Source organism: Typopeltis vanoorti, chromosome 10 (genome assembly GCF_054136105.1).
Source record: "Typopeltis vanoorti isolate ZY-2024b chromosome 10, IOZ_Tvanoo_1.0, whole genome shotgun sequence".
Classification (NCBI taxonomy): Eukaryota; Metazoa; Arthropoda; class Arachnida; order Uropygi; family Thelyphonidae; genus Typopeltis; species Typopeltis vanoorti.
In genome coordinates, this window is record NC_143558.1 from 73,403,555 (window position 1) to 73,428,169 (window position 24,615).

A 24,615-nucleotide genomic window follows, 5' to 3' on the forward strand; every position below is an offset into this window, starting at 1 on the left:
TTGATCCAGTAAAGTTGGCGATCCCTCTGTTAGTGGCTTTCGCTTGATGAATAATCATTTTTGTAGACATAGAAAGTCCCACTTTTCTACATAACCGGAATGCTCTCACACACCGCAAGGAAGCAAGAAAGAAATCGTGTAACTCAGAACAAAGAAAATTTCCAGAAATGAAAGTAATAAACAGCTGAGTATCGGTGTATAAGACGCATCCTGTTTTTCAGATCTATTTTCTAAGAAAAAAAGTGCGTCTTATACGTCGACAAATACGTAGCTACCAGTGTCCTTTGGCATACACTAAAGATTCTCATGCCACAAGTGCAAATTTATCAAAAAAATACAGTCAACCAACTATCGATTCATATGGAACCAAACAAACTGTCTTTCCTACTCAAAGTTAAGTACTTCTCTTAAAGAAGGACAAAGCCTGACTGCCAGTGACCACAGGATAACAACATTCCATACTCACTTTTTCCTTAAAACCCTACAACAGGATATGGCACACAAACGCAGCACCAAATATATTTTCCGTTGTTCTGCCACTAGAGGTCTCTTCTTATCCACAACCTTAAGAATGACAAGAGCACACATACCAGTGAGACTAACAAATTTCTACAAAGATGCCCTTTGAAGATGGAAGAAGTTAAACCTCCAGCACACAGTGAAAACAGCATCCCTTCCTGAAATCCTCATGGAACCCATCTTCCACAACACGATGGTAAGGAACCCCAACACTTAGAGAGAGAGATTTTATTTCCTCCATGAAGCTGGCGAGACATGAGGGTCTTGGGTGATATTCTTCCTCCAAGCCTTTAGCTGACACTTTTCAAAATCAGTTACAAACTTGGAATACAAGAATCAGGCCAAGCAGATACATGTTATGAAATCTACTTTTCAAGTTGCCATGCCTGATAGCATAACAGAAAAGGGCTCAGTCCTACTGACGCAGAAGATCCAGTGCCTCTCTTTTTGATAAAAACCAACAATTTGATGTTTTAAGAAAACTTGTGACATAAAGATTGTATAATATAAGTGAGTATTCACAAGAAATATATTTAATTAACCAAATATTTCGGTCTGGAAATTGCAGATCATCTTCAGTGGCATTACAAGAACAGTTTTAAAAAAATACAAGGTGGAATACTAACAATAGATCATTTATAAACAGAACAAGCCGCATGATGTTATATCACTAAGTATTAAAGGAAAATATTTTTAAGCAGAGACATGATTGAATTAAAAATATTATTAATAATTTCAATAATTTTAAATAACAAAATTAATATGAATTAATGAGTTATCCTGATTAGACTTTCCCAGATTTTTGATACAGATATACAGTCATTCCGATTAGGTTAGGACGATGGAATAAGGCCTCTACACTTTCTTTGAACAAATGTTTAAATTTATAGCAGGATGAGGCGAGTTTTTGACCAAAGGATATTGTGGTTAGTTTCTATCCCATGCTGAGCCAATCCAGATTTTTCGGGTTTGTTGTGATGAATGGAGGATTGATGTTCTTGGATTCTTTTTTCTAGAGAGCGTCCAGTTTGTCTGAAATAGGAGAGATCACAGTTGCAAAGAATTTAATAAACTCCAGGAAGAGACATAGTTGAGCGTGTGTCTTTAGAAGAAGGAAAATGGGAAGATAATTTATTAACAGGTGAATAAGTAGCTGTTAACTCATATTTCTTCAGAATTCTTGAAATAGGTTCTGAAATCCCAGAGATGTATGGAATTGGAACTCGACGTACTGAATCTTTGTTGTTTCGAGGAGGATCATAAGAATCGAGAAGATGTTGTGTATACTCTTTTCGGAAAAGCCATTAAGTTTCATGTGCTGTTGGATAGTAGAAAGTTCTTTCTGTAGAAAATTAGAAGTAGAACAATCAGTTTTGGCTCTTCTGATTAGACATTCTAGGGTTCCTGACAAGGATGATGGGCAGATTCTTTAAGAATATAATGACCTGTGAAAGTTGGTTTCCTGTAAACTGTAGCTGTAAGAGTATTTGAAGGTGATCGGATGAGGAGAACATCTAAAAATGATAACTGGTTATTTTTTTCTATTTTCATAGTAAACTTTATGCGATGATGTAAGGAATTGATACTGTTTAAAAAAGAAGGTAAGGAGTCTTTGTTGTGAGGCCATACAGTAAAGATGTCATTTATATATCTTACCCAAAAGGATAGTTGAGGGAATATAGATGAGAAGAGGACTTTTTCTAGATGTTCTAAATAAAAGTTGGCTAAAGCAGAAGAGAGAGGACTTCCCATGGTCGTTCCTTCTACTTGGCTATAAAATTTGTTTTGACATAAGAAATATCCAGAGTGTATTACAAAATCGAATAGTTTAATAATGTCTTCTGGAAAGATGTCAGCCAGTAATTTTAAAGTCTCCTTGAGGGGTACATTTATATACAAGGATTCTATATCAAAGCTCACCATAAGATATGTAGGTTGCAATGAGATATTTTTCAATTTTTCTAAGAAATCTGAGGAGTTTTTAAGAAAGGAACTAGAGTTGCCTATGTGGCTAAATGTTCTACTCAACGAGCATATAATAAACTAAGTCAACATCTAAACTGCAAATATGAAGCTCTTTCTTCTAAGCAATTCAAGCCTTTCAAAGCTCCAGATAATTGGATTGTCAATATATCTGGATGTCCTCTAACTAATAGCGAAACCCTCATTCTCTCAAAAGGACACGATTTTTCTATTGTTCCTAATAAGATACCATATCTAGGTTTCCTAGTTAACATTGAATGGAACCTCAGTCATCTAACTAGTGATAAAACTAATGCTCTTCGCCTAGAAGTCGCTTCTTCTTCCCAACTTAAGGTCAAACTTCCTCCTTCCAATATACCTCTCTCTCTCTGAAATGAAATCTTTACAGTCTTTGAAAAAACAATCACCTCATTATCACCAAAGCTGACAAGGGGAAAGCAACAGTAGTTATGGACTCCGCAAATTACAGAAGAAAACTTTCTCTATTACTTCAAGATCGCTCCACATATCAAGAAATTGATTATGATCCAACCAATAGACAACTAAAGAAATTAAATTCTCTCCTAGATGAAGTCGTCAGTTTAGATGGAGACACAATTGAAAGACTTAAAACTCCTTTTGCAAGACCTCCTAGATTTTATGGTCTTCCTAAAATACATAAGATTGACTTTCCTCTTCATCCAATAGTAGATTGTATTGATTCTCCTGCTTACCGTATAGCCAAATATCTAGCTAAATTATTGAAATCTCACATAGGCAACTCTAGTTCCTTTCTTAAAAACTCCTCAGATTTCTTAGAAAAATTGAAAAATATCTCGTTGCAACCCACAGATCTTATGGTGAGCTTTGATATAGAATCCTTGTATACAAATGTACCTCTCAAGGAGACTTTAAAATTACTGGCTGACATCTTTCCAGAAGAGATTATTAAACTATTAATTTCGTAATACACTCTAGATATTTCTTATGTCAAAACAAATTTTATAGCTAAGTAGAAGGAACGGCCATGGGAAGTCCTCTCTATGCTGCTTTAGCCAACTTTTATTTAGAACATCTAGAAAAAGTCCTCTTCTCATCTATATTCCCTCAACCATCCTTTTGGGTAAGATATATAGATGACATCTTTACCGTATGGCCTCACAACAAAGACTCCTTATCTTCTTTTTTAAACAGTATCAATTCCTTACATCATCACATAAAGTTTACTATGAAAATAGAAAAAAACAACCAGTTATTGTTTTTAGATGTTCTCCTCATCCGATCACCTTCAAATACTCTTACAACTACAGGTTACAGGAAACCAACTTTCACAGGTCATTATATTCTTAAAGAATCTGCCCATCATCCTTGTCAAAAAACAGGAATCATAAAATGTCTAATCAGAAGAGCCAAAACTCATTGTTCTACTTCTAATTTTCTGCAGAAAGAACTTTCTACTATCCAACAGCACATGAAACTTAATGGCTTTTCCGAAAAGAGTACACAACATCTTCTCGATTCTTATGATCCTCCTCGAAACAACAAAGATTCAGTACGTCGAGTTCCAATTCCATACATCTCTGGGATTTCAGAACCTATTTCAAGAATTCTGAAGAAATATGAGTTAACAGCTACTTATTCACCTGTTAATAAATTATCTTCCCATTTTCCTTATTCTAAAGAGAAATGCTCAACTATGTCTCTTCCTGGAGTTTATCAAATTCCTTGCAACTGTGATCTCTCCTATTTCAGACAAACTGGACACTCTCTAGAAAAAAGAATCCAAGCACATCAATCCTCCATTCATCACAACAAACCTGAAAAATCTGGATTGGCTCAGCATGGGATAGAAACTAACCACAACATCCTTTGGTCAAAAACTTGCCTCTTACATAGATCCCGCTATAAATTTGAGCGTTTGTTCAAAGAAAGCATAGAGTCCTTACTCCATCGTCCTAACCTAAATCGGAATGACTGTATATCTGTATCAAAAATCTGGGAAAGTCTAATCAGGATAACTCATTAATTTATATTAATTTTATGTTATTTAAAATTATTGAAATTATTAATTAATATTTTTAATTCAATCATGTCTCTGCTTAAAAATATTTCCCTTTAATGCTTAGTCATATAACATCACGCGGCTTGTTCTGTTTATAAATGATCTATTGTTAGTATTCCACCTTGTATTTTTTTAAAACTGTTCTTGTAATGCCACTGAAGATGGTCTGCAATTTCCAGACTGAAAATATTTGGTTAATTAAATATCTTTCTTGTGAATACGTGCTTATATTATACAAAAACTACACTGCATGGGAGAGACTTATACCCTGCAATATAAACAAATTCTACAGCACTCTAATATAACACTCCAATTAAAGCACTTCAGTGGAAAATCCTACATCATCCCACCAAACACTAATTCACTGGGATGTACCATATCACACAAGAGCCACCCAACGTGACACAGATATTCAGTGGAGAATGTGTCACCCACTCCAACTATATTACAGAAATTCAACCCAGATGTTTCAGATAACTGCCTGTTCTGTGACCCAGCAGGAACAGTCCGTCATATCAACTTAAAATGCCCCATCAACATCCAGTTAATACGTTCATCTTGGAAAACAACAGCCTTAACTTGCAGTTGTCTTCACACAGAAGAGGAATATCTAAATCTTGTCCATACAGAGTCAAAAAATGAATAGGCAGTTGCAGAACATTCAATCTGAAACTACCTATTGATCACTGCTAAAGCAGTAATATACAGTTTCTACTTTGACACACAAGACCAGACAGCACAACAGTTTCACAGAGAGAGAGGCAGCTGATCGTCTCCTTGCAGCCTTCAAACAAAATGTGAGAAGTCATATCCTACATGAGCATCATCATCACAGGCAGAACAACACCCTAGACCTTTTCCACCAAGACTGGAATCCACGAAATCAACTCCTGGCTGAGCAGGGTGACTACATAACGGTCCACTTTTCAACATAGAAGTGGCATCATTGCTCCCTCCCAAAGAAAGGGAGAAGAAAGATTTTCGTGCTTACCATATATATATATATATATACACACACACACACATTGTATATATATATATATATATATTGGAAAACAACAGCCTTAGCTTGCAGTTGTCTTCACACAGAAGAGGAATATCTAAATCTTGTCCATACAGAGTCAAAAAATGAATAGGCAGTTGCAGAACATTCAATCTGATATATATATCAGATTGAATGTTCTGCATGAATGAAATATATATATATATATATATATACACACAGTGTGTATATAGTTATGTGATGATGATACCAACAGGTAGGTATCATCATCACATAACTGAATATTCTCTTCATATCATTTTCAATATCATCCAGCAGCATCTATATTCAAGCAGCAGCTTAAATATAGAGTCCTGTGGTATGATACTGGTCATATGTCATGCTACAGAATGCCACAATCTTTGCTTCATTCTACTCTACATATTCTTTGATGTCAATCCCTCAGCCACCTTCTTATCCATGGCACCGGCTTCACATATATTCCATTTACTTCATTTGACATAATGGGTTCAAGGAGATATCCTGTTCAATGTTTTGCAAAGTCAAGCAGTATCATAACTTTGTTATTTCCTTTTCAATAATCATCTCATTACTGAAAGTGAATCAAGTACTATGGCACAACCTATTCTTTACAAAGTTGTGCTGCTCTCCCCACCTCCCCTGCCGCCACCACCACCGCATAGTTTCATAATCACATTTACCCATTTCTGAAATCTGCTCTTAATCACTCCTAGCATGTTTACTGTTCTATAATTTACTATCACTATTTTGATTCCACCCTTATATAATGACACCATTTTGCCTTAGTTTGCTCCCTTGGGATCCAACCTGCAATGAGACTTATATTAAACAGCCTAATCAGGGGCACTGCCAATTAGCTATTTACCTATAAATGTACATTGATATATTATCCAATCACCAAGTTCAATAACTTCTGTTGTACCATCAGTTACTATCAACATCTGTCACTGCATTATTTCATCTGGATGGCACACATTCATGCAGTTATCCCTCAGCAATTTACCTACAATGGTTTCTCAATTATTTGACCTTCAAATAATTGAGAAACCACAGTAGTTGAATTGCTGAATTGAAATGAAATTGCTGAAATGAAACCCTCAGTTAACCAATCCTTGAATGGGTTGGCATGTCATCCAAAGAGCTATGTAACAGCACACTGACTGAATCACACTCTCAAATCAGAGCTGCAGATTGATTTAATCATCATATTGACAGAATAAGCAAACTGATTTAACAAAAATGATCAAATAATTCAGAGAGAAAGAGAGAGAGAGAGAGAGAGAGAGATGTTATTTTAATGTTTCTGCAACCTTCTTATCATTTGCATTAATTAAAGTTATCCTGCCATAATCATTCCTCCTTTTAGCTGCCACACAGCAAACGAACTCTTATGGATTTCCTTTCCTAATCTGATTTTGCCATCTATAATTTTCTTTTGCATCCCATGAATTATAGCAACAATCAATTTATATTTGTGCTGTTTGTCTTACATGAAGACAGCCTCAAATTCTTCTGCTATCATCAGCAATACTCCTCATCCTCCATCTCTCTTTTCTTGGAAAATACACTATCCTTGTAACTATAACCCTCTTCTGTTATCAAAGTCTCACTAGTGCCTATAATTTTTGGCCAAGTTGAAGTTATCAATGGCAAAAATTCTTATTCTGAAGTGACCCAAAAGGATCTTTCTAATTCACTGTGCTCCATTAAACTCAGCATCTTCTCTACCAGGTGGTATGCACAAACCCACCACCAAGCCAAGCATCAACAGCCACAAGTTGCAATCCAGAACTGCTCATCTCCCAGGGCAAGGTATCCACTGAAGGGCACCGATAAAGGCCACATCAGTAGAATCTATACTATACTATCACAGACAAGCATCTAATGGAATGCAGTGATCTTCAGCAGATCCCACCCATGGAAAACCACACTGCTCCCCCAGAAAACAAGCCCACTTTCTCATTATTAAGAGCCAGACCAAGAAGAGATACTAATGTTAACTGTTCTGGCAAGATGGAGTGATTGGATCTGTGATCCTTTATCACTTATCGGATTTGCAATGAAATTAGTTTTTTTTTAATAAAAAAAAATGGACTTGGAATATTATTGAGCATTTGGCTTGCTCATTTTGGATACTGGAAGTGGGTTTTAAAAAACTTACCTGTTCAGCATGGTTTCAGGATGTTTGTGTTTTGTAGGGTCATGCTTAATGTAGTCTATTACTTGGTGGATTAGTGAGTTAGGATGGATAGCAGCATTTGCAAAGAACTTTTTGGCCAAGTTGAAGTTACCAATGGCAAAAATTCTTATTCTGAAGTGATCCCAATGAGTGACCCAAAAGGATCTTTCTAATTCACTGTGCTCCATTAAACTCAGCCTCTTCTGTATCAGGTGGTAGGCACAAACCCACCACCAAGCTGAGCATCAACAGCTACAAGTTGCAATCCAGAACTGCTCATCTCCAGGGCAAGGCATTCACTGAAAGGGCACTGAAGTGGGTTTTAAAAAATTTACCTGTTCAGAATGGTTTCAGGATGTCTGTGTTTTATAGGATCATGCTTAATGTAGTCTATCACTTGGTGGATTAGTGAGTTAGGATGGAAAGCAGCATTTGCAAAGAACTTTGCAGCCTTTTTGCATAGGGCATATAGGAAAATTTTGATCTCAGAGATAATAGCTTCTTGATGAAGCTATATGTTTCTTATGAACCGAATGGTGCATTAAGTGCTATTTGTAAACATTTGTTTAGGATTATCTATAGTTTGCTAATGTTTGACTCTGGGTGGGAGTCTATGTGGGTGACCCATACATCAGGACTAGCCTGATTAGCATTTTGTATAGCAGCAGTTTAAGGTCCGTGCTTAGCTTATGACGAATCATTAATAGGTTAGAAAATACATGATTTAGATACATGATTCAGTAATGGCTTTTGAACCTAGATGATAGATATGAACTGTAAAGTGAAGCCCTTTATCTAGTTGTACCCCCTAAGTATTTGGCTACCATGGAATGGGAGTGCCAAACATGACAACTTTGCTTTCAGGCACATTTCTTTGAACTAATGATCTAGTTTCTAAGACTGCATTTTTGCAGATTTTTGGTGGCCAGTCTAGGTTGCAAAGAGTGGACCATTATTTGTAGTGTCATCTGCATATAGGGGCAACTGTGTATGGGATGTCAGTCACATAGATATAAAAGAGCAGGCATCTCCCTCAGAGCTCCCTGCTATCAGGGAGCTCGGGGAAGGGGGAATACCTGCTGTGATGTTGTTCAGGCAATCTAATTCCCTGTAGCTTCACTAAGAGTTTGCAATTGCTTAGGTATGATTTGGTAGTTTGACCAGTTCTAATGAGAATTTGGCATGCAGGAGTTTGAAAAGAAGTCCTTCGTGCCAAATTTTGTCAAAAGCTTTGGCAATGTCCAGGAAGATTGTTTTGTCCAGTTGACAATTGGGACCCAATCTGGGATAATTTCATGTTGTAAGTCCAGTTGGAGTAAAACAAGGCTGGTGTTAGAGATGAGGTCATCCATCACACTTATTTGGTATTGATGCACAATATTTTGTAATATTATAGTCCTGGAGGTCCTATAATCACTGTGTTCCTGGCTACAGTAAAGTCATTGAGGGTTCAACCACTGATCATTTATTTGGAAAGTTATATACAGAGTATATTTTCAGGTGACCTGCATTTCTGGCTTGGACCTCCATTCCCATGATTTCTATGCTATGCTGTGCCCCCTTCCCCCAGGCATTGGGTGTGTCATTGCTTGGTAGAGCATAGTTCCAGGTTTAAGGGTTGTTGGCTGGTAGAAGGCATGTTTTGTTTACAAGGATTACCTCAACACTATAGCATGTCATAAATTCTTGTCGTCTGTACATTTTGTATCCTAGACCATTGGCATTCCAGAACACAATCAGTAGAGTTTGGCCTTCTAGCTTTGTTAACCATTGACTAGTACAGTAAGGATTGTTTGTGTATTTTTCACAAACCTGTTTAAGAATCCTGGCTGGGATTTACTTTGCTGAACTCAATTAACATTTCACTGAGAGTGGCTGTAATGACTGCAGATTTGCTAGATTTGGTTGGACATTGGGGTTCAGTTTTTCCTTCAGGTTTTGAAGTCATTGCTAAGCACATGCCTCTGCATACAAGGCATGTAGAGGCTTGGGTGGTTTGTTGTGCCATGGGAGGGGGGGGATATAGGCATTTGCTGTGTGCGTGAAGTTGTTGATAAGGTTCTTGGTTTTCTTTTGGTGATTTTTTGGGTGGTCAAGTATTGCCTGCATCCTCTGTAGTTGGTGTGATGTGTTCCACCACATTTGGCTGGCTCTGTTTTTGATTTTTTGCATGGTTTTCTTCACATTTAACATAGTGGAAATTGGCCTATAGCAACATTGTGAGTGGCTGGATTTTAGACAATGGTGGCACTGTCCAGTTGATGCCTTCTGTCATAATGGTTTCGATTTTATAGCCAAGTTGCAGACAGTTTTATTATTATTATTATTAACATCTAACCGCCATGGAGTCAGAGACTCATTGTGGGAGGGTTCACACTATCACACACACACACAAAGCTCATCCAGCTATGTCTTAAAATTATTCAATGTGTCTACATTCACAACACACTCGGGCAATGCATTCCATTCACAAACTACTCTCCATGCAAAGAACCTTTTCCTCACTTCTCTGTCCACACCCTCCTTATACGGTTTCCAGTGATGGTCCCTTGTTCTACTCCCTTCTTTTATTCTATGAAAAATGTCTTCCATGTCAACATGATAAAAATCCCTGACTAACATAGTCAGGGATTTTCATACTCCACATTTCAAAGATGACTGACCACCTTTGTGAACCTTCACTGGAACTTTTCTAACATATTCTCCTCACTATAAAACCCAGTGATGCAATCTGTGCATAATAACCCTTATACAATGGAATCATAACCTCTTTATTTCTGCAAATCAGGGTCCTCCATATCATTGCCGTTATGTGATGTGACAACTTCACAACTTGTGAAATGTGGCCCTTGAATTTCATATCCTTGTCTACTACCACTCCCAGCTCCTCTACTTCCTTTAAAGTTTCCCCATCAAGTGTGTACATTACATTCCATCGTTGCTTACCAAATCTCAAAACCTTACACTTTTGCAACAATGAATTGACAGTTCCAATTACCTGCTATTCATACAATCTATTCAAGTCCTCCTGTAAGGCCATACCATCTGTTTGACTCTGCACTGATCTCCTCAATTTTGCATCATCTGCATATCACCAGTTAAACCCATCCCAATATCATTAATATACAAATTGAACAACAATGGCCCCAATACAGACCCCAGAGAGACACTACTAGTCACCCTCCTCCTTCAAGATTTTCCAGTCACCTTCTCCATTTTCTCTATTCCTATCAATATCTTTAAGTATGGGGGAGGGTTTGTTTGTGTATATCTTTGCTGATTAATTTATTCACAAACTTCCATTGTTTTCTGGGGTTTCCTTGGCATTTTAGGAATTCATTTGTGTAGCATACTTTTTGCTTTCTTTTAATTTATGCTGTATTAGATTTCTATAGTACTTGAAACTGTGTTCATAATATTCATTGTGCAGGTAGTTTTTAAACATTTTATACACTTTATCTCTAATTTTTATGTAGTGTCTTGTTAGAAATCAGACACTACATAAATGGATTGATTGTTGGCTTTGGGCATTTGTTACTTGCCTTTTTTTTATTGAATTTTCGAACCTTACTTTGACCGGAACACAACAGCAGTGCACACGAAATCTACTCACTGTGCAATGCCACAATCAAAAAATATCAGTTCATAAAAGGCTCCAAAAAAGATAATGCAATTTTGTCTAATAATTCTGCTTGTTTTAATATAATATTGCTTATTTTTATAGCTTATTGTACCCGCGTGATTGATTGTTGGATTTGGGCATTTGTTACTTGACTTTTTTTTTATTGAATTTCGAATCTTGCTTTGACTGGAACAACAGCAGTATGCACAAGATTTACTCACCATGCACAACATTTTATTTTATTAACAATATAGACTTTTCGTAAATGTTTCAATGTCATGAGCGCAACATGTATGTGTGGGAAAATGTGAAAGATGTGTTTGTAGAGAGATTGAACAGGAGATGAGAGAAAGTATGGATTTGTAAAAAGTATGATATTTTGTTAGACTACGAGTTATCAGCAAATGTGAAACAGACTAAAGGAATAAAAGTTAATGTAAATGACATGAATGAAATAAATAAATAAATTCTATGTGATGATACAGTGTTCCCCCTTTTTACGGGAGTTAACGGTACCGTCTAGTCCCCCAAAATTATATCCAGGCTCCGGAACCAGCATAGGCTGATGAATCAGACCTATGGCTGGGTCAGTATTCCTGACTGTAATCCATGTGTGTGTGTCCTTGGACCGGTTTGCCTGCTTACGGGATGAAAAACACCAGATAAACTGGCAGAAAAAACCCTGTTGTCCACGCCCAAGACCGGCTAACTTGACTATGGCTGAGGAAGATCCTTGAGCTCCTCACGTTGTATAAATGAAATGAAAACTAGTGAAACTAAGCAGGGGTGGTGAAAGAATGCAAGAATGGAGAAACAAAAGTAAGTGATATGGAAGCAAAATGAAGTAGGATTGAGGAAACAGAAAACAGGAATAGCAGAATGAGAGGACTGAGAATGAGCAAGACTCAAAATAAAAAATGAAATGAGAATATGTGGAGTGATATTAGACATTTAGTGGAAACAAATAAAAGAGTGCAAAATGTTGGATGAAAGAAAAAAAGAGAAAAAGAGGTGACGAATGAATTGAGAATATCAGTATGGAGATTCCATAGTTAGAAGATTGGTTAATGAGAAAGAGTACATATGGTCTGGCGCTATCCAAGAGGGAGAACGATCAAGATAATTCATGCTTTGGATATGTTGGAAGAACTGTGTGAGTAGAAAGAAGTGCGGTTCGTGGATGTGTGGCATGTATTTGAAGGAAGAATGGAATTATACCAAAGTGATGGATTGTATTTGAATGGCTTTGGAGGGACTGAACTGGTGAAACTGTTGCTAGATGGAAGTGTATGATAAGCAAGAGATCGAAGTAGACATGGCACAGGGCGAGTGGTTGTTGGAAGTAGTGAATGCATGTTGAGGATGATCAGCATAGGAATGGAAAGGATCAGTATGTGAGTGCGGTAGTTGAGACTGAGAGGAAATATGAGGTAAGCAGTGATAAAGGTAACTGGACAAGAGTAGGTATGGTGGGACAATCACAACCAACAACCAACAATTAGAATTCTGTACTTGGATCAAGTACAGTGCCCTGTACTTGATCCAAGTACAGAATTTTAATTGCTGCTTTACACTTAAGTATACATATCGTGGCAAAGAGTAATGAGATAAAATTCAAATAAACCAAAATATGGATAAGACTAACATTTTCTTAGACATCTCCTTAGTGAAATGAATTACACTTGCTACATTTCTATTTGGAAGTTTATGGGAAGCAGTATCTGACTACATATCCATGATAAGAGAGATACGAGGAGCAGTACAAAAGTAATACCTCTTACTATATTTCTCAAAAAAGTATAATTCACTGCCTTTGCTGGCTGGTAGCTTTGAAGCTTGTCTCTGACCTCAATTTCACCACTCTTAAAACTATGAGATTCAGTGTCTAACTTTACTCACATCATGTGCATTTTTCAGACAAGTAGAAATTTCTGTTGGACTCATATTAACAGAAAATAAACCAATCATTGCTCTCTGTTTTGTACATACATCTATAGCAGCTATAATTTTGAACCATGCATGTGCTGTGCTCATGTGATCGTGGCACTACTCACTTCAGCAGAAATAAAGACTACTGTCCACTGAATTGAATTGAAAGAGAAAAATAGGAGGTATTACCTTTATATCACCTCTTGTAAATGAAGTAAGAGTTAAGTGGATGAGTAGCATTATTAATCAGTAGCTGCAAAAGAAGACGATGTTGTGGTGAGAATATAAGATGAAAGTGGTCAGAAATCATGAGCAGTATAAAGCATAGGAAAGATGCATAGAAAGGATGGCAAAATAAACTTTAGAGGGGAAATTAGTTGAACCAGGCTAAAGGAATTTTTGTGAACCTATCATCGACAACCTTATCCAAAGAGACCACGAGTGCATTAAGTCTTGGACACAATTTTGCCATTACTCCTAAAATTGTGTCTAAAACCAAAATAATGGCTTCCGTTGAACGAGGGGTTTACCACTTGCCTCCAGCTATAGCCAATAATATTAGGTTAGACGTGGCCAATATCCTTATCCATTTTAAGCCTCCCAAAAATAATATCCCATAAAGAAATAATAGCTCTAAAAGAACTATGAAATAATAACCACATTACAATAACAAAATCAGACAAAGGTAACACCACTGTAGTAATGGATACAACAGAATATGAAAGCAAAATGCATACACTGCTCCAAGACCGGTCTACATATCAAATCATAAATCGAGATCCCACCAACTCACAAAAGAATAAGGTGAGCAAGTTATTGAACAAAGTCACTTCCTGGCCAAAAGAAATTGTCAAAAAACTCAAACCCTTGCACGTTAAAACACCCAGAATATATGGTGCTCCTAAAATACACAAACAAGATACACCTTTACGTCCTATTGTAGATAATATAAACAGTCATACATATAAACTAGCTAAACATTTAGCCAAATTACTAACCACTTACACAAACAATTCTTCCTCTTTTGTTAAAAATTCTACCCACCTAAAAAGTATTTTAGAAAACCACACCTTAAATAGTTCAGACCTAATGGTGAGTTTTGATATCACCTCATTATTCACTAATGTACCACTGATTGAAACACTTAACTTACTACATTCACAATTTCCCCCAGATATATTTCAGCTATTTAAATTCGCAGTACAGGCAAGTTATTTTACTTGGAAAGGGAAAATATACAAACAATTAGATGGGACAGCTATGGGTTTGCCCCTTTCTCCCCCATTAGCCAATTTCTACATAGAACATTTGGAAAAATTAGCTATCAACACAGCCACTCTCAAACATAGTCTCTGGCTACGCTATGTTGATGATGTGTTTGCTATTTGGCCACATGGCCTAGACACATTGAATACATTTTTAGCGCATCTAAATAGCCAGCACCCTAAAATCCACTTTACAATGGAACTAGAAGCCAATGACTGCCTACCTTTTCTGGACACACTGATCACACGTCTTCCAGAAGGTTCCTTATCATTTTCGGTTTATAGAAAACCCACACATACAGGGAGATACTTACACAAACAATCACACCATCACCCTTCTCAACAATATGGTATCTTAAAAATACTAACCCATAGAGCTAGAGCAATCTGTTCCAATGACATTACTCTCACTGCTGAACTTTCTCACCTACGGCACACCTTCTTTACCAATGGTTATAATCCCCATAAAATAGATAACATACTAAATACCCCAGAAATCCCCTCTATCTACCACAGAAGACTATAACAAAACTATCACCATCCCATACATTAAGGCACATCTGAAAAGATATCTAGGGTGCTTAACAAACACCAACTACGCACAGTATTTAAACTTTATGTAAAATTAGCAACTCTCACCCATTCACCTAAGGACAAATGCACCCCTTTATCACATCCAGGAGTCAATGAAGTGCCCTGTTCTTGCCATCAAGCCTACTATGGACAGACAGGAAGAACTGTGGACATTCGCCTCAGTGAACACAAAAAATATATCCGACACTTTTGCTATGGCAAGTCAGGTCTGGCAGACCATGTTTTGGATACCCCTGCACACAGGATCAATTGGAAAGAAACAAAAGTAATGCATAGAAGCTTCTACAAGTCAGAGAGGTTGTTCCTGGAATCAATAGAAGCCTTAAAACATACTCCAAACCTTAACAAGTATGGCTGTATAAATCTACCAAAGATTTGGGAGACAGTCATCTTAAGACCAAATTAATATTTATTACTTTTATTTTATTTCATTTTTTCAAACTTTCTAAGACTACTATTTCAAACTACTATTTGGACTACTATTTCAAAACTTTGAATTTTTTTTTTTTAAACCTAGATGGCGCCATATTAGGACTTTAGTCTTGTGTTGCACGCTGCAATTACTTTTACTAGCCTCACTGTTACACCAAATTGTGTTGTTTTGCATTTGTAACAAACTTTGTGTTGTGTGCTCTGAAGATGTTGGATATAATACCAGCGAAATATTAGCTTTTAAGTTAATAAATTGTTATTTTCTTATCCATCTGTGTTCATATCAAACCGTGAAATCTATTATAAAAAAATCCAAGTACAGGCTAAAGGAAACTTAGAGTTCTTTTGCTTCATGAGGAATGATTATGGAAAGATAATTTTAATGCTGGTAGCAGACATTTGATAGAGGCTGGAGAAATGAGCATTAAGGCTTAGATGCTGGTTTAAGTTCACAATTAGTTTTAACAAAATGAATACCGTACAAAGAAAAAACACAGAGTTAATACATCTAATATTTCATCTCTATCAAAGAGATATCATGTGAGATGCAATATAAATATTGTAATAACACACAGAAACAACAAGAAGAAACTGCTGAGTTAGTGATCACTTTGCAAGGATGTATCATCCAAGTTGAGATACTGCAATGACAAATGTGACAGAGACTGATTTGGGAATAGAGATAGATGAAATGGAGGTGCTTGTAGCACCACAGATATCCAGAATATTTTAATGTTTAGCTTTTATATTGCATGTATAATCTCCAATTCCTTTTCTCCATATTTAAGCTTTTCATACCCTCCAAAATAAAAATTTCATTCTCCCTTATTTAGGTGGGAGATGAATTTCACCTGCCATCTTATTAAAAGACACTTTATTAGGCCTCCAAATAAGAGGGAGTGAAATTTATCATCCACCTAAAGACAACTGCAAACATCCATGCCCACAGCCTACTAGTTGGGGAGTGGATATGCCATTTGGCCAACTAGTCCAGTGACCATATGGCATCAGACTAAGATGACTTATCTAATTGTTGCATCAGAAAGTTGAAAGCAGAAGAATGAAACAATCTCCATAACTATATAGTGCAATATAAACCAAGGCTTAAGTATTTAAGTATTTGACAATGTTAATTTTTTTATTTTACTGAAATCTACTTATAATAGACTTTACATTTCAAATTATATGGATCATTATATTTAACATTTTTAAGTCTATTTTTGTGAATCAAAATGTTTGAAAAACTAATGAAATAAGTGAATAAATCAAAAAAACAACAACAAAAAAGTTTGTGGAAAAACAGCAATTATTCTTGAGGCATGGAAACAAACCACACTTGACTACAGATATAGAAACTATTACTTTAAGATTTGTTTTACTTTCTAAATGAAAATTACCTCTTTTGTAAGACATGTTATTGTATCTACTTGTTGAAAGCTATCAAATGCTAAGCAGAAATATGATACATCAGTTTGTTCATTACTTCTTGTGATTAAGCATTTGTTTTCCTGCAAAGATTATTATTTTCTTGAAATTAGTAAACAAAATTAATGTATGTAGCTGTGCATGAAATATTAATCCAAAGTGTTATAAAGAAATTAATGATATAATTTTTTTTACTACTGATAATTAAAATGGAATTTCTTTACAAACTATTTACTGCAATTATGCATTAAGCATTACATAAAATATTATTATTATTATTATTCAGGCCTTCATGGAGTCAAGAGACTCATCATGGGAGGTCCTTCTTAGGAAACACAAAATCTATCATACCACTCCTTGAACTCATTGACCGTTGTTGCTCTCTCAGGCAATGCACTGAACGGTTTAACCACCCTCCATGCAAAGAAACCACTCCTCACCCATCTTGCTCACAGCTTCCTTTCGTAACTTCCAGAGATGGCTCCTTGTCATCACTCCTTCCCGCTGTTCCACCAAGCGAAAGAACTCCCCAGTATCAACCTTGCAACCACCTCTCAATCATATCTCCCCTCATTCTTCTATCCACCAAACTCTGCAGCCCACACTCCCTCAGCCGATCCTCATAACTAACATTGTACAGTCCTGAAACCATCTTTGTTATCTGCCTCTGTACCCTTTCCACAGCTAATTTATTCCCTTCAAATCCTGGGGACCAAATTTGAGAACAATAGTCTAAGTGTAGTCTTTTAAACATATAAACATTTCAATGTTTAAAAGACATTTAAACCCATGTGCTGCAACTTTAATATCAGCTTATCATGTGGCACCCTGTCAAATGCCTTTGCAAAATCCAAAAAAAAAATGGCAGTATATGCCTTTCCCTCATTAACTGCTCTTGTCACTTTATTATAAAAGGCAATCATATTACTAAAGCAAGAGTGCCCCTTAAGAAATCCATGTTGATTCTCACAGATAACATTACCATCATCTGCTCAATGCTGTATAGAGTCTCACTAATTTCATTTCTCCAAGACCTTAACAACTACTGATGACACACAAACTGACTTATAAGGAAATACTTCCAGTCTGCTACAGCCCTAATGCAACAGCACTATCTTACCTTCCTTCCATTCCTTGGGTAGCTTTCCCACAGAAAGACTTTTATTGAAGAGCCAGGTCAATGGAGATGTCAGTTCTTTAGCACATTCTCTCAAAACCGGTGGTGAAATACCATTCAGGCCCACACTGAGTACTCAGTATTTGGAACATACTCACCTCTAAACCCAGAACCTGTCTTATCCCTTTAGTATTAAAACCTTCTTCTCCAGGATGAAATACTCCAAATAAAGTGCTCATTGAACAACTCCACTATGTCCTCTGCATCAGTCACTCTATTCCCATTTTTATCCCACAATGTGATTCTTCCACAGTCATTTCTCCTCCTACTGGCCATATAGCTAAAAAATTTCCTAGGATTTTCTTTGGAGCTTAGTATAATATATATTATATAATATTATTATTATTATTCCTGACACCTCCAAGGAGTCTGAAGACTCATTGCGGGAGAACAGCTACAACTGTCTCAACCACTGCACCAAACCTTTACTACGAATCATCTCCATCAATGTCATCTACCACCCACCTCCACCACCATCACAACTAGTATTTTTGTCAGTAAATTGTGTGTATTCTGAAGAGCCGATTTGTCTGTATGCAGGATGAAAAACCTCAGTTTCCAGGAGAAAAAAAAACCCTGCTACCTCCGTATGAGATCGGCTAACTCACCTTCGATTGAAATCATCCAGATAAAGATTCCTTCCGTCGCAACGAGAATCAAACTTAGGCCTATTCTAATCGAAGGGCGCAATGTACCGTCGTTCTTCCAATTGCGCTACAGAGGCGCTTAATATATATATTATATATAATTATTATAAAATTATATACGTTTACAATTTTATACATATAATAAATATTAAAGCAACATTCAGAGTATAATTAAATGGAGGTGTTCATTGTACCTCAGATATCCAGAATTCATTTATGTTCAGCTTTTATGTTATGTGTATAATCTCAGATTCCTTTTCTCCATATTTAAGTTTTCCTCTTCTAAGAGAATAAAAAGGATTATAGTTTGAATGCTGCTGTAATATTTTAATAAATATAGAAAATTGTAAGTGTATATAATTTTATAGTAATTATATATAATATATAACTTTATATTTTAGGGATGTGTTTTGAAATAGCATAGCAAAAAGTTACAGCAGTTTTAATCATTGAAAGTTTTGAGGCAATTTGGAAATAGATGCAAATAGCCAAGATGATATCAGGCCTATGGAATGCTGTCTATGAAAATACTCTGGGTTTCAATGTTTGATAAATAGGTATAAAAGGGGATGTGATATATATCAGGGGCGAATATTCAGGGTGAGCCAGGCATGCTGTGTTCATCAACCAAATATCAATATCAATGATATTATATATTGCATTTATTCCCATTAAAGACTCCCATAATTGTTTCTAGACTTCACGTGATTCCTAAAAGTAAACACAATATATTAATGTTTCATGAAGAGACACTTTTCGACACATAAACACTGCATTACATTTGCGTTAATAGCCCGGGTGTACATTGAAAATACCTTTGAGGCATTTGAAAAGATGTACAGATGGTGCAGCAGGTCAAATTCTTAGCATTCTAGTAGTTTTAAACCGCTCAGAAGGTGAGGCAGGATGAGCTCTGAGACAATAGCACCTAGAGGCTGTGATTGGTTATTATATCAACCAATCCAATTGAATGTTGTCATTTGTTATATATTGCTGTCTTTTTTGCGTGTGTGAAGAGTGAACTGATGTGGCAGGCAAGTATTATATACAATATACACAAGTTTTTAATATATAATTTTTGGTACATTTATAACTTTTTTGCCCATATTTACAATGGGAAACAGTACTGTAGTCAAAGGAGGCAAGCCTCATCCTCCTCGTCCAAATTTTACAACTTTTAGTAATTCAAATAGGTAATGTTATCTGTGAGAATCAACATGGATTTGTGAAAGGACGCTCTTGTTTTAGCAATATGCTAGCCTTTTATAATAAAGTTACAAGAGCATTAGATGAGGGAAAGGCATATACTGCAATTTTCTTAGACTTGGCGAAGGCATTTGACAGGGTGCCACATGATAAGCTGATATTTAAGTTGCAGCACATGGGTCTGGATGTCAGATTGGTCAACTGGATTCAGGATTGGCTGTCTGATAGGTATCAGAGAGTTGTGTATGGTGGAGCAGTTTCCAGGAGGCAGAGGGTTACAAGTGGGGTCCCACAGGGCTCAGTACTAGGACCTATATTGTTTAACCTTTATATCAATGACATAGCCAGTGGATTGCAGGGGGATATTCAGTTGTTTGCGGATGATGCGAAGCTGGGAAGGATTATTAGTAATAGCGCAGATGTGGTAGCCCTGCAAGAGGATTTAAATAAGCTAGATAGATGGGCAAATGAATGGGGGTTTCAGTTTAATGCAGCAAAATGTAAGGTCTTGAGGTTTGGGAAACATCGATGGGATGCTGCATACTCTATGGGAGGAGTTATACTGGAGGAAGTAGGGGAGACAAGAGATCTGGGGTTGATGATTGATAGAAACCTGAAGTTTAGGGGACATATTGCAAAGGTGGTGAAGGTAACACAGAGGATTGCTGCTATTATGAGAAGGACACTGACCTGCAGAGATAAGAGGGTTATCATTCCGTTGTATAAGTCTCTGATCAGACCACACTTGGACTATTGTTCTCAGATTTGGTCCCCAGGATTTGAAGGGGATAAATTAACTGTGGAAAGGATACAAAGATGGTTTCAGGACTGTACAAGGATAGTTATGAGGATCGGCTGAGAGAATGTGGACTGCAGAGTTTGGCGGATAGAAGAAGGAGAGGTGATATGATTGAGACTTTTAAACTGTTGAGAGGTGGTTACAGGGTTGACACTGGGGAGTTCTTTCGCTTGGTTGATCAGCGGGAAGGAGTGATGACAAGAGGCCATCCATGGAAGTTACGAAAGGAAACTGTGAGCAAGAGGGTAAGGAGTGGTTTCTTTGTGTGGAGGGTGGTTGAGCCGTGGAATGCATTGCCTGATGGAGTGGTGGGAGCGAGAACGGTCAGTGACTTTAAAGAGTGGTATGAAAAACTTTGTGTTTCTCAGGGGGGGACCTCCCCTCGATGAGTCTTGACAGACTTTATGTCTTAGGAAGGACCTCCCTCGATGAGTCTTTTGACTCCTTGGAGGCCTGAATAATAATAATAATAAAAAATATACCAACCAAATATAACATTCTCCTTCATTATTGTTTTCTAATATACAGTAACTTAAAACAAACACATTGTCCCCCACTTTGCACAGATTTGGTTACAATTCATTGATAAAGTATTCAAGGGTATCTACAATTAATACATTAGACCAATTAAGATGAGCACTGATGTGCTATACGCTCATAAAACTTTCATACATCGATAAAAATGCAATCATACAGTCAAACTGACATGAATTTTGTAGTGCAGGTAGCATAAGCCATGACAGCACACCTAACAGAAATGGGCAAGTGACGATACTGATATATATATATATATATATATATAGGGTGTTTCGAAAAGAATGACCCAATTTCAAATAATTATATTTAATAATGAAAATGTGGTACAGTTACAAAATAAATTACCAAGTATGAAGTAAGGCCTAACATTTCACTCATCATAATTCATTTGTGGTTCGTGGTTGCAGAGATATACAATTTTCAAATCAGGACATTCTTTTTGAAACACCTTGTATATCAGGGGTGCATATTCATTGTGTGGATGCACAGCCATGGAATAGCCACATCACCAATATTATATTTTTGTATTTATTCCTGTTAAAGACTCCACTAATTGTTTCCTGGCTTTGTGTGATTCCTAAAATTAAACATGACATACTAATACATCATGAAGAGGACACTTTTTGATGCACAAACATTGCATCATGTTTGTGTTAACAGCTTGGGTGTGTGGTCACAAATACGGACACCTCTGAGCACTTTGAACAGATGTACAGATGGTACATAGGTCAAATTTTAAGTGTTCCAGTGGCTAAAACAACCCAGAAAGCGAGGCAGGGTGTGTGCTGAGACAATAGCACCCAGAATCAGTGGCTGTGATTGGTTATTGTGTCAACTAATCCAACTGAGTGTTGTCATTTGTCATGAGTTGCTATCTTTGTTTTCTCAGTTTCATCTGTTTTGCATGTGAGAAGTGTCAACTGATGTATTTAGGACACCGATATAGACAAGTTTTTAATATACAATTTTCTATAAATAAATTATAACTTTCTTGCCCACATTTACAATGGAAAACTGTTGATGATCTACTGAATGTCCGATTTTCTGCCAGAGCTATTGCAGATTGTATGATTGTAGTTGAAGGAGGTAAGCCTCCTCCTCTTCCAAATTTACTGAGCAAGCACAAAGATGCAAAAACTGAGTACATGAGACACTTCTCCATTTCGCAATACATGTAAATTAATTGTGAATTAATGCAATTAATTGTAGGATAACTTTGAATACATTAATTTATCAATTAATTTTAAACAAATCTGCATAGAGAGAGGACAATGTGTTTGTTTTAAGATATATCAGAAAACAATAAGGAAGGAAAATGCTATATTTGGTTGGTATATTTCAATAAAAGTGTAAATATCATAGTAAATTTGGAAGAGGACGAGGCTTACCTCCTTCAATTACAATCATACAATCTGCAACAGCTCTGGCAGAAAACAGGACATTCAGTAGATCATCAACAGTGTTTCCCATTGTAAATATGGTCAAAAAAGTTATAAATTATTTATAGAAAATAATATATTAAAAATTTGTCTATATCAGTGTCCTAAATGTTACTTTACATTCACACATGCAACTCAGAAAACAAAGACAGCAACTCATGACAAACGACAACATTCAACTGGACTGGTTGACACAATAACCAATCACAGCCGCTGATTTCTGGGGTGCTACTGTCTCAGCAGACATTCTTCTTCACCTTCTGGATAGTATAAAACCACTGGAATGCTAACAATTCAACCCACTGTGCCATCTGCATGTCTGTTCAAATGACTCAAAGGTGTACGTATTTGTGACCACAGCATCCAAGCTATTAATACGAATGTGATGCAATGTTCACACATCGAAAAGTGTCCTCTTCATGAAGCATTAGTATACTGTGTTTAATTTCAGTAATCAGGTGAAGCCAGGAAATAATTAGGGGAATCTTTAACGGGAATAAATGCAAAAAATATAATATCTCAATGATTGCTATTCCGTGGGAGAACACCACACACAATGAATATACATACACCCCTGATATATAGTGGGTAAAGGGACCTTATATGATATATATATATATATATATATATATATATATATATATATATATATATATATATATATATATACACACACACACACACACACACATACATACACACCTTACATATACAATAAACAGGTATAAAAGGTGATGTAATAATGTGGTATTTTATGACAGATATACTGGGTGATGAGGAAAAAAGAGACAAACAAAATATTACTTACTAGATATATTCTGTATGCACTGTCACGATGTCTGAAAAACACACACACACACACACAAATATATATATATATGAAAAATATGTAAAAAAAAGGGATCTTATATGATACATGCAGAAGGAAATATTTTGAATTCAAAGAGGAAAGGACAAGGAATATCAACATTAAATAATGAGTAAGAGTGAAGTGTGAAAGATAGCCAAGAGCAGAGTTTTCCTATGTAACAGAAAGAACTGTTACAGGGAATTCCTAAAAGCAGTTAGATAACAGTGGAGAAGATGAAATATTAGATAAGAAACTAACTTACAAAAGTATGATCTAATGCAGTATCCAGATCAAAAGAAAATTTATCGAATGACAAATTAGCGTAAAAGACAATTTCTAAAAATATAAAAAATCAATTAAACAAAAAACAGTTTACTGAACAACAGTTAATCAAAAATCAATTAATCGGAAAACAATTCATCGATTTGTTTTCTTGCAGCACATAAAAGAGGGAACACGAGGATCGAGAGTTTTATATCTGATCGTTTCATCAATCGGAACAATTTGTTGAAAACTAACAATTCATCGAATGAACCAGTGGATTGGATAGGACTGGTTATAGACTTAAAAATGAAACTGCTGTGTTTGTTTACAAATACCAGAAGTATCAGAAATAAGGGGGATGAAATGGTTTCGGTGATAGTTCATTCGCTCCAAAATCACTGGAATAAATGAAACATGGTTGAATGAAGATGATATCATAATGGGAATAGAAATAGGATACAGCATGTTTTGTGAGGATAGAAAGGGCAAGTAGGGAGGGAGAGTGCTGCTGATGATAGCAGGGGAGTTGTCTACATAAGGTAGACATGAAAGAGGGAAATAGTGGCACTGATTATGAGGCAGTGTGGTGTAGCAGGGAAGTTGACAGGAAGACATATTTAGCTGGATGTTGCCTATAGCAACATCCAGCTAAATAAGTCTTCCTGTCAACCTAAATATGGTAA

At 36.3% G+C, this 24,615-nt stretch overlaps 1 protein-coding gene across 1 annotated transcript in view; it reads right to left on the reverse strand.

Moving 5' to 3' along the window:
* The window catches only part of LOC150102509 (cilia- and flagella-associated protein 61-like), a 509,206-nt gene that overhangs the window by 59,812 nt on the left and 424,779 nt on the right, over positions 1-24,615 (reverse strand). The window contains exon 15 of the mRNA XM_090399377.1: positions 16,986-17,096. Within this exon, the coding sequence (XP_090255503.1) occupies positions 16,986-17,096 (111 nt within the window). The remainder of the gene's footprint in view (positions 1-16,985; positions 17,097-24,615) is intronic.